The 15,003-nt window shown below is 46.5% G+C and overlaps 1 protein-coding gene across 1 annotated transcript in view; it reads right to left on the bottom strand.

Annotated features, from left to right (window-relative positions):
- PTDSS1 (phosphatidylserine synthase 1) overlaps nt 1–15,003 on the bottom strand; it is a 69,217-nt gene that overhangs the window by 32,180 nt on the left and 22,034 nt on the right. The window contains exons 3-5 of the mRNA XM_055431591.2: nt 10,363–10,407; nt 7,512–7,636; nt 463–621 (exon numbers count right to left, since the gene is read on the bottom strand). Of these exons, the coding sequence (XP_055287566.1) occupies nt 463–621; nt 7,512–7,636; nt 10,363–10,407 (329 nt within the window). The remainder of the gene's footprint in view (nt 1–462; nt 622–7,511; nt 7,637–10,362; nt 10,408–15,003) is intronic.

The raw sequence follows: 15,003 nt of genomic DNA, 5'->3' as shown, positions 1-15,003 counted from the left end.
TCTCTTAAATTCAGTAAATGAGACAAACTTTTGATTACCGAGACAGCCGAGCTCTACTGGGAATTCATTTTTGGCTACAAAGCGCCCTGGATGCACTCGTAAAGTCCCAAACACCACAATTCTATCTGTCTCAAAGTGGAAACTAGTTAGTGGGTGGAGCACCTATTAACTTCTCAGCGGATGTCCTCATTACCAATCAATTGTGTTGTCTGGGATTTTAACTCCATTCTTTAGCTTGATTCCAGTTGTTTTAAGACTTGTGAGACAGAGCAGGCCTGAAGCTGACAAGGAGCTTCTCTGTGTGTTTGACAAAGGCTTAAAATATCCCTTGGGATTCAAATAGTTTCATGCCACAGGAGCTGGAGAATAGATTACATGACTGCTAACTGACGGACAGTCTTGCTCCTATGCACAAACTGTCCAGCTATAGTATCTAGACAGCAGCCCACGCCCCCTTCCTACCTCGGTCAGCTCCCAGGTGATACTGATTGTCCAGCAGAGACCATAACTTCGGATCAGCAGGGCCTTCATGGCCCAGCCCCAAAAATGTCCAAAGGCAAATATATCAAAGTGGCTGATAATCCTCTCCCAGGTGATGACATGGCAGTTCACAGCATACTCCTGTTTAAGATAAAGCGGAAATAATTAGTAATGCTCTAGAAATCAACTTGCTTTAGGGTCTGGACAATAAAATGAAAACAACTGATGTGATCTTGACAACTAATATGTGTCCTGCCCAATAAAAAGTTTTAGTAACTGAAGATGTTTGAGGAAAAATGGACAAGTATTAAAGTTTATACACTAGAATTGCTTTGTTCCAAATTGCAAAAGCTTAAATAAAGTGGGAAACAAAATTATTTTACAAAGGCCTAATCCATCTTAAAGAAGTGGCATCGCAGAGCCCATGTCACTTGCCCATAGGGCAACTGTGTTAAAATCAGTAACAAAAACACAGAATTCTAATAAATAAAGAATAAACAGAAGCCCAATAGGTTTGGAAATTTAAAAACACACCTCTAAATATCATGGAGTTAAAAAGAAGTCATAATAGAAATTTAAAATATACTCAGTATTAAATGATAATGAAAATATTATCAAAATGATGAGATACAAGTAAGCAGAAGTTAGAGGAAAATACACACTTGTAAATGTTTTTATTAGGAAAGAAGCAAAGCTGAAATATCCAACTTCAGAAATTAGAAGAAAGCAGAATTACTCCTGTATCCAACAATGTATAATATTGCATAATCTAAATATTTAAACACTATAAAGCTTTCAAGAATTTAGGTTCCATCTCTAGTATCTTTTTCTTTTTAATATGTTTTAAAAAACTTTCAAATCAATTTCCTTCTATTTCTGTATTTATTATGAAAACAGTTATCATATGACAAACTTCTCAGAGAGTTCTACATTTCCCATTCGCTTTTCCCAAATTAATCAGATAGGAAGGAGTAAGATTTCAGTCAGCTGGCGGATTTCCTGTAAAGTATAATATTTTCAAATTCTAGAAACAAAACTCTCTGAAGGAGCAAAAAGAGCGCTGGGGTGCACTGCTCTCTCTTCTGAAACCCACTGACTCAGATTTCTGAAGCTTTCTCAGAACAAATGCACTCTAATTTGCAAAGCCAAGAGGACATTTTTAAAAACTGTATTTTTTTTCTGATATGGGATGATAATGTGTTAGTGGAAAATCTAGGCAAAAAGAGGGGGAAAAATCAATAGGGGTAAGTCAAGATAAGGCTTAAAAAAAGCCAAACGGCACTGCCATGAGATGGCAATTCTCTTTCCAGGCTCTGGAGCACGTGCCTGTCACAGGAATCACAGCAGGACAGCGACACCCTCGGCCTAAAGCAGTTACTCGTTAGGTTAAGGAGGGTTCGGGGCCCGGTCAATGCCCATTTCCGCGGCCACCCCATCCTCCTATTTATGCCACGGCGCGCTGCGGAGGGTTAGATAAGAGGGCTGAGCTCCATCTTCAGAAGGCTGCTCGGAGGCAATCATGGGTTGAAGACCACTTTGGAGGCCTTTCTACTCTCTAGGAGAATATTTCTGTGCCTCAGCAAACGAGAAGGTACTCTGAAGGCACCACAAATAGCTAAGTGTGTCTGCTGGCACATAACTATTATATTATCGAGTAATCATTAGGAACAAATTGGCCAGCGGTCACATCTGGGAGATCCTGAGGTCGAGGTCCTGGTCGTGGGAGGGACACAGGACACCGCGGTTTAAGGCAGCTGGGGAGCACACACAGGCACAGCCCTGGAAGCGGGAGGAAGAGGCGTGCAGTGAGGACTCCAAGGGCCATGCGGGGAGGGAGCAGGGGGGAACACGGGCCCGCCCTCCCAGCCGACCCTCCGCTGGTCTGGACGACTCCACCTCTCCGCTGTTTGCCCAACACTAGACCAAACACCAAGGCCTGTTCACTTTACTTCCCAATGTGTTTTTTCTTCCAACTCAATGCCACTGTTATTTCTTGCTTAGACACCTGCGATAGCTTTCTAAAACTATAAAATGTATAGCTGACACTCTGACTATCTACCTCCTGCTGAAGACTGCAAAGGTTTGAACGGGTCTCTCTGAAATCAGTTCTCTATAAATGAGATGATTTTGCAGATCATAAATCAGACAGTTTTGGGCGTGTGTGTGTTTGGGGGCGTGTGAGTGTTTGGGAATGTGTGTGTGTTTGGGTGTGTGTTTGTTTGGGGGTGTGTGCATGTTTGGGAGGTTGTGTTTGGGAGTGTGTGCATATTTGGGGATGGGATGTATGTGTCTGGGGGTATGTGTGTTTAGAGGTATATGCATATTTGTTTGGGTGTGTGTGTTTGGAGGTGTGTACATATTTGGGGGGGTGTGTGTTTGGAGGTGTGTGCATGTTTGGGGTGTGTGCGTATTTGGAGGTATGCATGTTTGGGTGTGTGCGTGTTCGGAGATGTGTGATGTTTGGGGGTATGTGTGTTTGGAGGTGTGTGCATGTTTGGGTGTATGTGTGTGTTTGGAGGTGTGTGCATGTTTGGGTGTATGTGTGTGTTTGGAGGTGTGTGCATGTTTGGGGTGTGTGTGTATTTGGAGGTATGCATGTTTGGGTGTGTGCGTGTTCGGAGATGTGTGATGTTTGGGTGTATGTGTGTGTTTGGAGGTGTGTGCATGTTTGGGGTGTGTGTGTATTTGGAGGTATGCATGTTTGGGTGTGTGCGTGTTCGGAGATGTGTGATGTTTGGGTGTATGTGTGTGTTTGGAGGTGTGTGCATGTTTGGGGTGTGTGTGTATTTGGAGGTATGCATGTTTGGGTGTGTGCGTGTTCGGAGATGTGTGATGTTTGGGTGTATGTGTGTGTTTGGAGGTGTGTGCATGTTTGGGGGTTGAGCATGTTTGGGAGTGTGTGAGTGTATGGGAGTGTGTGCTTGGGGGTGTTTGAGGGTGTGGGCGTGATTGTGTGTGTGTGTGTGTGTATGTGTTTGGAAGGGCAGCCTTCCCAGTGTGGAAGGATCTTGGGCCTCCAGCCCTGCTCTGTCACTCACTCCTCCCTGGGGAAGTTGGTGACCACAGAAGCAGAAAGAACACATGTACCCACCCTCTTTAGGGTCCCCTCTTGGGAAATTATTTGCATACAGACAGCACAGGCTCCCGTCAGCCCCCTCACCCTTGGAGGAATTTTTGTGAGTCGGGTTCTGCCCTGTGGGAGGAAGCCCGTGGATGTCCAGTGGACAGCGGAGCAGAAACCTAATTCGGGGCAACGGATTAGCACCGCCATGGAGCCCAGGTCTAAAGCAATCTGCTCCACCGAGCTTTAACCAGGAAGAAGTCAGCTGATATTGCACTCTTCTTTCCCCCATTTTCAAAACCTGACTGTAGATGGGGCATGGTGTTTACTGACCCGCTGAAGTATCAGTTGCAATCAGGTACCTCCTCTGCTTATAAACCTTCAGGGTCTCTTAGTGCATTCACAAAGTACTCCTACCTCCGGCCCACACCTCCCAGCCTCAGGAACGGCCCTCCTCTGCCTCTCACTCCTTCTCTCCTTTACTCTTGACTCATCCCAGGTCCCCAGTTGGGGACTCCATGCAGACTGACCCTTCTTCCTGAATAATGGCCTCTGTCCCCTATTCTCCCACTTTGCTTGGCTAATTCCCATCCACTTTCTAGTTGTCAGCTTAGACAGCGTCACCAACTCAATGGACAAGAATTTGAACAAACTCTGAGAGATAGTGGAAGACAGAGGAACCCGGTGTGCTGCATTCTAGGGGGGGCGCAAGAGTGGACACAACTTAATGATTGAACAACAACAAGGATAAAATCAGCTCTTACAGAGGCGTTCCTTGGCCTCTCAGAGTAGACAAGTCCTAACAGCACCCTGGGGTTTTTCTTTACCCCACTGCACTGTATACTGAAATCACTACACTTTCTCGATTCCACGACACATCTTTCTCACACTTAACATTTTGAGAACTGGGTGACTATTTCAATGTACTGGGCTTCCCTGGTAGCTCAGCTGGTAAAGAATCCACCTGCAATGCAGGAGACGCTGGTTCGATTCCTGGGTTGGGAAGATCCCCTGGAGAAGGGAACAGCTACCCACTCCAGTGTTCTGGCCTGGAGAATTACATGGACTATATAATCCATGGGGTAGCAAAGAGTTGGATGTGACTGAGAGACTTTCAATGTGTTACAATGTTTGGTGCATATTTCACTTTTCTCCTCCCAAGTCATACGGGTGATTGATAGGGCATCATACAATTGATGCTGATCCTATGATCAAGCTGAACATCATAAAAGAGAGACCCCTAGACACTGTGAGGCCTACGAGCAGCCCTGCCATGGAAACCGGCCTGGAGTCTGGACCCCATCCAGCCTCTACATCTAACTCCCAGTTTAGAAGAAGTACAGGGAGACACGGGGATGCATTAATGATACCATGGAAGTGCAAGCTGCAAAATCCAGAAGTGAGAAGCTCCACGGAATAAACAATATAGTTTCTTTGACAAAGAAACACTGATGTTAAACCAAACCATGGAGGGACTGCAGATTAAGAGATAAGAGCTGCAACAAAGGTGACGTGGGGACCTTGTCTGGATCCTAATTCGAACAAGTCAACCATTTAAAAAAAAAAAAAGAAGGAAAAAAGAAAGCTTTATGAGACAACTGGGGAAGAGACGTGAACACCGCATGCTGTTAACTTCAAGCAACGAAAAATGGCACTGTGGTTACGTTTTAAAAAAATCCACGTATTTAGATACTGACGTGTGATAATAAGATGTGTGTGTGTTAGGGGAGGCAAGAGGGTGGGAGGACACAAGATTAGGCATGTGCTGATAAAAGTTTTAAACTTACCGAAGTTATCTTAAACAATTCTCTAAGGAAAAGAGCCAGCAATTAGTGTTTAATTTGCCTTCTTGTAGATTCTAAGCCCCGAGAGGACACGGAGTGGGGGGGGGGGTCTTTCCCCCACGATCACCAGCATGGCGTCCAGCACATAGGAAAGACCCAGCGAGTATTTACTAAACAACAGACTGCTGCTCCAGACGACCCAGTGTATAACTCAGATGCGCTTGAAAGCTTGTCTGGACTTTAGGTCACATATTTTTGAACAGAATAAATATTTAGAAACATAGCAAACTTTTCAGAAAATTACATAAAAGACTGTCTCTCATAGGATTTCAATGACCGCCCTCCCAACCCCAAGTTATAATAGCAATTTTCAGCGGGAAGGGGTGTCTGCATTTCAACATGTGGCACCTGCCGTGGATGAGAGCCTGGTATCAGCATTAGGAACTGGTGGTGGTTGAAGGAATGGGGAGGGCAGAAGGCCCCGGGAACCAGGGACTAGAGGCTTCTGTCTTACATAAAGACACTTCTCCTAAAAAAGGAACACGTTTCTCTAGAGCCATCAAGGGACAAGTCCTCAGAACCGTGAAAGGCTACTTTAAGGAAGTAAAAAGTGACGAGAATTAGAGATGGAGAAGACTGAGGCCAGGCGAGCACCAGCTGGAATTCTAGAAAATGAAAACTGCCTCTGGTTTTGCTTTGTTTGCTGAGAAAGAATTAGCCGGTCCTTGGAAACTAGGGGGATTGTAATTATTGACATGGCAATGGGATGTCACTGTGATGTTAAGTTCCTAAGGAAGGTAGATGTCGAAGTGTTATGAGATTTAATCTCCCCCACCCACTGTGAGAACAAGCCTGACACACCAGCAAATCTACCTGTAAGTTCATCATATGACCATTTTGACTCAAGAAACTTGTTGGGGCTAATATACAACCTGGGATATCCTTCTCCTAGTCTGATTCATAAGACACCTGGGAGCATCAAACACTCGCTACTGTAACTATATGTTTGAGGCACTGACCTAAGGGGAAATGCAGGTTTTGGACCCAGATGGATCTTATTTTAAGCTTCTATTTCCTCCTTGGTAAAATGGGGATATGAACATATACACTATATGTAAAGCACTATACATAAAGCACCCAGCTCGGCCTGGCCAAGCAGACAATCCACAATCAACAACTGTTGTCAACCTCACCCTAATCATGATCAGCATCATTAGAAGCTGGAAGTCACCCTGTATCTTTCTCTTCCCTTAGAGGAAGAATCTCAAGACATACTTTGCTCCTTGAGACTTTCAAATAATTTTTGGCCTTCTTATTTTTGTCTTTAACACGTCCTTTATAAAAGTTAAAGATAAAATCTGGAAATACCATTCCAAGAAGGGTCTAACCAATCTTGACTATGCTAGAATGATCACTTTTTAGACTTTTAGCTAACTCCCTCTGTACCGTGTTCCTGCTTGTTAAACAAGGACCCACCTATGGCCTAAATGTCTGTTCTTTTCTAACTGTCGCTACGTATTTCTTCAACCTATACTAAACATCAGGCCTTTTAAAAATTGAAAAAGGAACAGTATTACAGTATAATCTCTTCACTAAAAGCCAAAGTACATTAGTCATTTTAGCCAAGAACAAAATTATTTATTGTGGCTTCATAAAAGTAATGAATGAAATGGCTTCCCTCATTACAACTTGGCCCCTTCATGGCAAGCAGGTGGGAAGGATCAGGGCATCAGGGCTGGAGTCAGGGGCAGAGGGAGCTGAGCTGCTACCACTGGAGGACCTGGCGCACGCGAAGCACCATGTTAGGCCTTTGTTTAGGTCACAGTAAACGTCCAAGGTAAGTATTATGTCACTTTACAAAAGAGGGAACAGGCTACAGGTCCACAGCCCAAGGCCACACAGCTTACAAGTGTTAGGAGCAGAGTTTCCACCTATGGCTGACGGTAACGTTCATCTCTTCCTACCACCCGCTTTGGGCCAAGACAGGATTCACATCCCTGGACTGGATCACTCGTCATGGAACCAGGCACCACACCAGCCCACCCAGAGACTGGTGCTGAGGTTATCTACGTAGGAAATATGGGAAAAATTTCCACGTAGGACCAATATAAGATGTGAAGCCAACATGACCTCCTACACCCAAGGGGTCAACCAGCTTCTCTAACACACAGTGGACGAGTACGTACCATGACGTCTGCTTCCCTCGTGGCGTAGCGAAGGTTCGGGTCTAGCCAGTACATCAGGGATTTGACCTGCTCGAAGTTCAGGAAGAGGAGGAACACAAGGAACAGGAAGTAGAGCACGCTGAGCCCTGCGGGAAGCAAGAGACACCCTCAGGTCCGGGAGGGAGCCGGCGCCAGACAGCAGACTCGGACCGCTGACGACCCCACGCAGACACCGGGGCTGAAATGCGGACTGTGGAGACCCCTCACCGGACAAGCTAGCCTTTCCTTCACTGAGAATGTGACACTCGGTCCTCATCCAGACCGAAGGGTGGAGTAACCCCCTCTGGAAAGGGATGCTGACACCAGGAACTGGAGGGGTGGCAGATGACCCGCGAGTGGGTGGACAAGAGGACCCGGCACTTGGGCCAGGAAGGCAGGCAGAGGCGAACAAGGTGGGTTCCTGGAAAGAGGGTCCGCAGCACGCACGTGGCTGGGAGCTGGCGGAGGCGGGAACGGGGTGAGGCCGCTAGGAAGGGATGGCCAGGGCTTAGGGCTATCTTGAAGACTGCAGACTTGACCTTAAGTCAAAGGAGGAGCCCCTGCTGGGATCCAAATAAATAGGAAAATGAGGTGACCTGGGGAACATTTCAGGAGACAGACTCTGGCCACGTGCATGGCGACTGGACTGGAGGTGGGCAGGGAGGTCCTGGCGGACGGGCCAGTGTGAGGTTTGAGGGGTGAGAGGTGGCCCAGGGTCACTCATCCCCCCACTTACACCCCACATTAACCCGTGGGCATGATGGTACGGTCACATCACATCATAAGTGGTAGCCTAATAATCATCCCACGTCATTTAAAAAAGAAAGTCAATAATCTACTGTAAGAAGGCAAAAGCCTGTAAAGACATTTTAGAAAGACATGAGAGCCAGCCCATGATGCCCACAGCAGTTAATGTGGGGTGTCAGTAGAGGGAGGAGCTTTGTTACTTTTCTTCTTTTCGAATCTGCTGGGATGAAAATGCTTGTGGAGGACATCTAGATGCTGTGATACAAATGACCTTGGACCACAGCACCTCATCCAAAGTGGGCTGGCACCGGTCCCCAGGGAGCCGCTCCAGAGGAGAGAGTGTCCGTGGCTGGAAAGGAATCCTCCAGGGCGGCTACAGCGCAGGCTGGTGGATGGGGCCTCTCCTGGTCCTCGGGGCGGCGGGGTGGCTGAGAGCACCCGGCTGACTCGGTCGTGTATCCCAGGGCCCAGGGCGCATGGGTTTTTAGACAAGTCTATAGGATAGCCTTCTTATGTATTATTATATACCAGCTACTTTTACAGGCTCTCACTGCAAATACCTTCCACGACACCTTCTCATTATGATCCTTTTGAAATAATTATTTTGGGATACAAAGAAAGTGTGGACCAGGAGGCTCTCTGTGAACGAGAGTTCTCAGTTGGGCTTCAACATCCCTGAAGGCCTGAATATTATATGCAAAACTGTGTGTGTGCCTGTGCGTACACTGGGGAAGGGTCTATAGTTCTCATCAGGTTATCAAAGGGTTCCAAGACTCCAGGGAAGAAATAAAACTGCTCATTACCTAGAATGGACCATATGAAATTAGAAGAACTAGATGTAGTCATCTAGCTGAAAATGACTCACAACTTTTAAGTGGCCATATTAAGTCTGTGAGCTGTAAGTATAATACAACCAAAACTATCTTTTAAGAAACGGAAATGAGTCACGTACTTACCTGCAAAAAAAATCCTCCTGTGGCATCCCCTGGCCCTTCCCAAGCCCTGTGGTCCCATCTGTGCCCAGCTCTGCCTCTCCCGGCCTGGCCTGCCTCCCGGCATCTTTGCCTGGATCCTTCTTTGCAGGCAGGTTTCTAATTAAGCACACTTTCTTCGCGCCTCCCATCACCCCCAAGTGAAAGCAACTACTTAGTCAATGTCGCTTCTTGTGGTTTTAATAAACTTCCTGCCACTGGGAGACACCTGTTCTGCTCAGATTACTGATTTGTTTCCCAGGGTGCTTGCTACAGCCACCCTCCCTCCCCAAGGCCCCTCTGCCTGCAGGCTCAGGGCCACAGGAGCCACCCACTCGGGACTCGGTGAACACATGCTGAGCACACGACCGAGACTCACCACTGAATTGAGAGACTTACTTATGATCTCTGAAGGGTGAAAAATAAACAGACTTGAGCATAATCTCCATTTTAAGAGTCCCTTCATGTAAGATTACACTTTTTGAACCTTGAATAATTTTGGGGGACGATTACTTAGGTAAGATGGAAGCCAAGCCCCAAAGTTTTGAAGATAAGATTTAAATCCCCTCGGGTGGTTTCACTCTTTGGACTAGAAATCAAGTAAACGTCGTAAGAGACCCAACATATATATGCGACACTCATCACTAAACTAGTTCAAACCAGGGCTCTTTGCTAAGACCTCTCCTTTTCTGAGTTCTTTCCCATTTGCGACACTGGGGAGATTGCTGGGGTTTCTTTCCCTCCTGGATGCTGACAAGGCAAACACGCTCATACGATGCAAGTGAGCGTCACGAGTGAAGAGCAACGTCAGGAAGAACAAGCCACATTCCCTCCCATCAGATCCTGTGCATTAATGGACAGCAGTGTTGGGAGGTTGATGGGGTGGGAGGGACTGAAACAGTTCATGTGTATGAGACTTTCCGCTGTCACCAGCACTTTATTTTGTGGCGAAGCATTTTAATAATAAAATAAAAATCCTGATACCAGGAACAAAAAAAAAGTAAAAAACGATTAAGTTTTACAGTAGAGCAGTAAGAAAAACTGCTCTAACATACAGGAAAAAAAGATCTGTTGAGAGTAGAATGGATTTTGAAACTGACTAATGTGTAACTCACCAAAGACCATTCGCCATAAGGCCGGATGTGGCCGGGTAAAGGGACCTGCGGAGAGAACGGTACAAGGTCAGAACAGACCGCTTTCAAACCAAGACCAAAACAAAGACAGTGCTGCTGATGGCCACAGAGACAAGGGGTTAAAAAAGCCTGAACTGTCAAAGCTTCTTTCTAGGAAAACTCTGGGAGGTCACAGTCTAGGTTGAAATGTTTTATCTACATTGTAACAACTGTCCCCACAATTGTAATAGGTACGAATTCCAACAGAGCCTTTTTTTTTTTTTCTTAAAGCTTTGTCTTCAGAATCAGATGATAATTTCCCATGGACACAGTGACAGTGAGTGGGTCACCAGACCAGCCTTTCACTGCATGTGATACTTACTGGATCTTAACAAGACACCTCACAGCTCCGTTCCAGACGTCCCATGTGTGTGAGAGACAGACAGACAGACAGACAGACAGCACTGGGATGGACCGACAATGAGAGAAACACCATGCTTGGAGTGTGTGTGTGTGTGAGAGAGAGAGCACACACACAGACAGACAGACAGCACTGGGATGGACCGACAATTAGAGAAACACCATGCTTGGAGTGTGTGTGTGTGAGAGAGAGAGACACAGACAGACAGACAGACAGATAGCACTGGGATGGACCAACAATTAGAGAAACACCGCACTTGGAGAACAAGTGAGACAGGGAATGGCACTGAGAACAAACTGGGAGCCCGGGAACATGCTGGTGCGGGGCCTTTGATCACGACCTCTGGCGACGAAACACCTCTCACCAGTTCAGATAGGCAGATACAGATTTCACAAAACGGAAGCCAAAGTTTCACAGGATGAAAGTTACTATACGTGATAAAACAATACGTTGCCTTCTATTTTATCTCATTAAAAAGGAAAAAAGAGTAACAGAAGATGAATGCAATTAATCTGGGCCTCGATCCACTAAACTGATTTACCACTAACTGAAGGGTTGCTGCTGCTGCTGCTAAGTCACTTCAGTCGTGTCCGACTCTGTGTGACCCCACAGACGGAAGCCCACCAGGCTCCTCCATCCCTGGGATTCTCCAGGCAAGAACACTGGAGTGGGTTGCCATTTCCTTCTCCAATGTGTGAAAGTGAAAAGCGAAGTCGCTCAGTCATGTCCAACCCCCAGCGACCCCACGGACTGCAGCCCACCAGGCTCCTCCATCCATGGGATTCTCCAGGCAATAGTACTGGAGTTACAGCTGGCAAATACTGACCACTGTTCTAGAGGGCCCCTGACCTATTTTGGGACTGCCCAGGCCTTCCTGCACTTAGAGGATTTCCAGCGGTGTGATCCCTTATCTCCAGGAGAGAGGCCAGAACTTGCGGCCCAGCCTTCTTTATAACTGGGTCCCGATCCTATAGCTGTACCTGTGCCAGGGAACATCAGGGGCTGGGGACAGTGGAGGAAAGTATGCAGAGCGCTCCTCTCCTTCCACCATCCCTGTGGTCCTGGCCGCCAGGGACAGTGGTGGGAGGCGGCACCCCTCACGCTGGCGAAGCTGGCGCTGGGGACACTACAGCAGAGGCAGTTCCATTTAGTATGCGCTGCAGATGTGACAGCGGGATAGACTATGGTCAAGGCTCACTCATGGACCAGGTCTGGGTGATGTGCCAGCTCAGAGGTTAGCCGGGAGTCAGGCGGGGCGGGGGGGGGCGGCTGGTATCCTAGCCCTCCCAGGATTCCTCCAGCCAGTTAACATCCGAGAACAGGCTCTTGCATCAGCAAAGTCAGCTTCTGTTGCTTGTGACCTGGAATCCTCCCTGAAGCAAACATTACATTGTAATTTTTATTCTGTAACTCATTCCAAATGGCCTATTTCTTCTTTAAAAAGGCTACACTGAAACAATTTCTAACTGCTTTCTTTGGATGAGCCAAATTCATATGAGGAATACTGATTCAGATTCTGGGTTTACATGTTGAGAGTTCAGAAGTTAAGTTTGTGAAGGACTCTGCTTCATCCAAATGAATATGGTGTCTGAGTTTTGGATGGCAAGCAGCAAGAGCTCAGATACAAGGAATTTGAAAGTTAACCTCTGTTTGATTTCTGAGTTCTGACAGCAAAGATTTGGACTGCAAGGGATATCTGTATTCTTTTTAATCAGCTGCTTTTTTTCTCTAAAAAGGGAAAGTGAAGCGCAGGAACCAGAATCCCCTTCCAGGTAACACAACCTGGTTAACTTTCTTTGCAAATTATCGGAAAACTGATAGTAACATTTGTCATCTTTTAAGTTAATTTTCTCCTTCAAATGCTCTTCTACACGGATGCTAGGTAATAGCTTCACTTGTCACCAGGAATGACTTGTCCTTCATAGCAGTCTGGCTTGTAAGCGTTATTCCATCCAAACTACTGAATTAACCTTTCAGACAGAACAGGGGACCCCAGCTTTCTCTATGATTTCCTTTTACAAGGTGAAACTCTGAAACTCAAAGATCTATTATTTGGCTTGCAACAGAATTCCATGCCTGATCAATACCTTAAAACCACATAGTGTTATTCTCAAGAGCACTCCTGCTTCTAACAGTCAACAGTACTTTCCTTAACCCTTACTGGGTAGCAGGCTGCGGGATGAGATACACTACCCCTTAGTCCTCCTGGCAGATGATGCGAAGACCACCATCTTTCCCTTTCTACAGATAAAGGCATCAGGGCATAAGGAACTTACTCACAGCCACACCTTTCCAGGACTCCACTTCAGGTAGAACTGGGCCAGCTCGGGAGACCGGGACCGAGGAGCGGGCACAGAGTGGAGGGTCTGAGCCAGGGCTGTCTCAGGGCCAGGAGAGGGGCAGAGAGAAACAAGCTAGTGAATGGAGCTTAGCGCTGCTGCAATGTGGAACTGATAAGGTCTGGAAAGATGGGAAGGATGAGAGGGCAGGGAACTGATACAAGACCCTGCACACTGACCACTAGAAAGGCCTCCAAAGTCATCGTCAGCCTGTGGTTACTCTAACAGTGGCATTCTGAAAGAACTCAGCCCCTTCTTCTAGCTAACCCTAAGTAGGACAATTTCAGAGTAAATAAGAGGATAGGGTGGTTGAGGAATGTGGGGTTGATGGGGCCTTAAGCTCTCTGCAACCCAATGTGCAACTGCTTCAGCTCAAGACTTATGTCTCTCTGTCCGGCTATCATTCCTGAGACAGACTTGTCCCAGGGCCTGGAGAGAGAATGTCCATCTCACTGCACTGCAGTTCGGTTTTTTAAAGCCTTATCTTGATTTACAGCTATGGAATTTTTCCCTCTTTTCTCCAATATCCCACGTATATACCATAATATTACATGATAAGTGTTTCTCATAAAATACGATTTTTAAAACTGCCCTTTCTGCCTTGCATTTGATCTAAGGAAGACTTCAGAAATCTGATGTGGGGGGTTTCAGAAGAGACAGTGGAGCCCCAAGAAGCTGTGCCCTGAACTGGGTGGGCGGGAACAGACAGGGCCTTTCACCTACAAAAGGCGAGATATAAGGGCAGCCTGGAATGTTAGGTGACCTTTCAGAAGCTGACTTTAAACCCAGTCCAGGCTTTATTTCAGTTGTCCAATCCCCTCTCTTCTTTCTACGAAGAAACTCTGAATGCTGTCGCTTAGTATTTTCAGAAGCAGATGCCCGCAGTATTACTCACAAACAGTAGTCTCTTCACTATCAGAGACAATAATATTGCTAAACATGCTACTCTGCCTTTTAAAAGATGGAGGATGAGGCTGGCGGTTTCCTGTAGGATGAGCCTTGCTACTTATGCTCACCGGTGCTCACGCACACGCGGCTCCGCCAATCACGTCACCGCCAAAACCACGCCTCCCACAGCACCCAGCTGCCATCCGGACCATTCACCGCATCCCAGTGCCTGCCCACAGATCCCACTCCCCCGCGAACTATCTTCTCGGTGGTCTTCCTCTGCCCAGTACTCCAGCCAGGACACCCAGGAGGGGTGGTCCATCTCATGGCGGGGAGGGGAGGACTTCTTGTCTATATCTTATTTCTGATTTCTAAAAGCTGCCTGGAAAAGTGTGGGTCCTCAGTTCAATTATGCAGGAGAGACGGGGCAGGCATCTCAGGGTGGTGATGGAGAAACCAGTGCTGGTTTGATTTACGAAAGTGGTTTTCGCACAAGACACATTATGAAAAACAACATGTTTTACTTTCTTATCAGTCCCTATGACTGGATACCTCATTTTCAATCAGATATTAAGAGCCAGTTTGATTTCAAAAGAAAACAGAAATCAAACGTCTTTGCCACTGCAGAGCATGCATTTAAAACATTTCCTCAGAAATCAAAACATAAGATCACAGCCTGAATTGCCAGCAACCTATGGTCACATCCACAAACATCTGAGCTCCAAGAACCAACCCGAGGGAGAGAGAATCCTTTTAACCCAAGTCAGAAGCTGCCTCTCCGGCAGCGGAAGGACTGTGCCTGGGAGCCTCTCAGTCTGCCTCTTCTCTTTATTATCTCGTTTTCAGCTTTATCCGGTGTAATTGACAAAGGAAACTGCAAGATATTTGATTAGTACTAGTTGAAAGTTTAAATTCCTCTAGGAAAAACCTAGAAAAGGCAGGAAAAAAAGATCAGCAAATTTCAAACCTAAGAAAAAATTTTTCTATAAAAAAAAA

This window comes from Moschus berezovskii, chromosome 16 (assembly GCF_049115385.1).
Source record: "Moschus berezovskii isolate FMDL1 chromosome 16, NW_MosBer_1.0, whole genome shotgun sequence".
Lineage (NCBI taxonomy): Eukaryota > Metazoa > Chordata > Mammalia > Artiodactyla > Moschidae > Moschus > Moschus berezovskii.
Note: the sequence above shows the minus strand (reverse complement) of the source record. Positions and strands in the feature narration are given on the sequence as shown.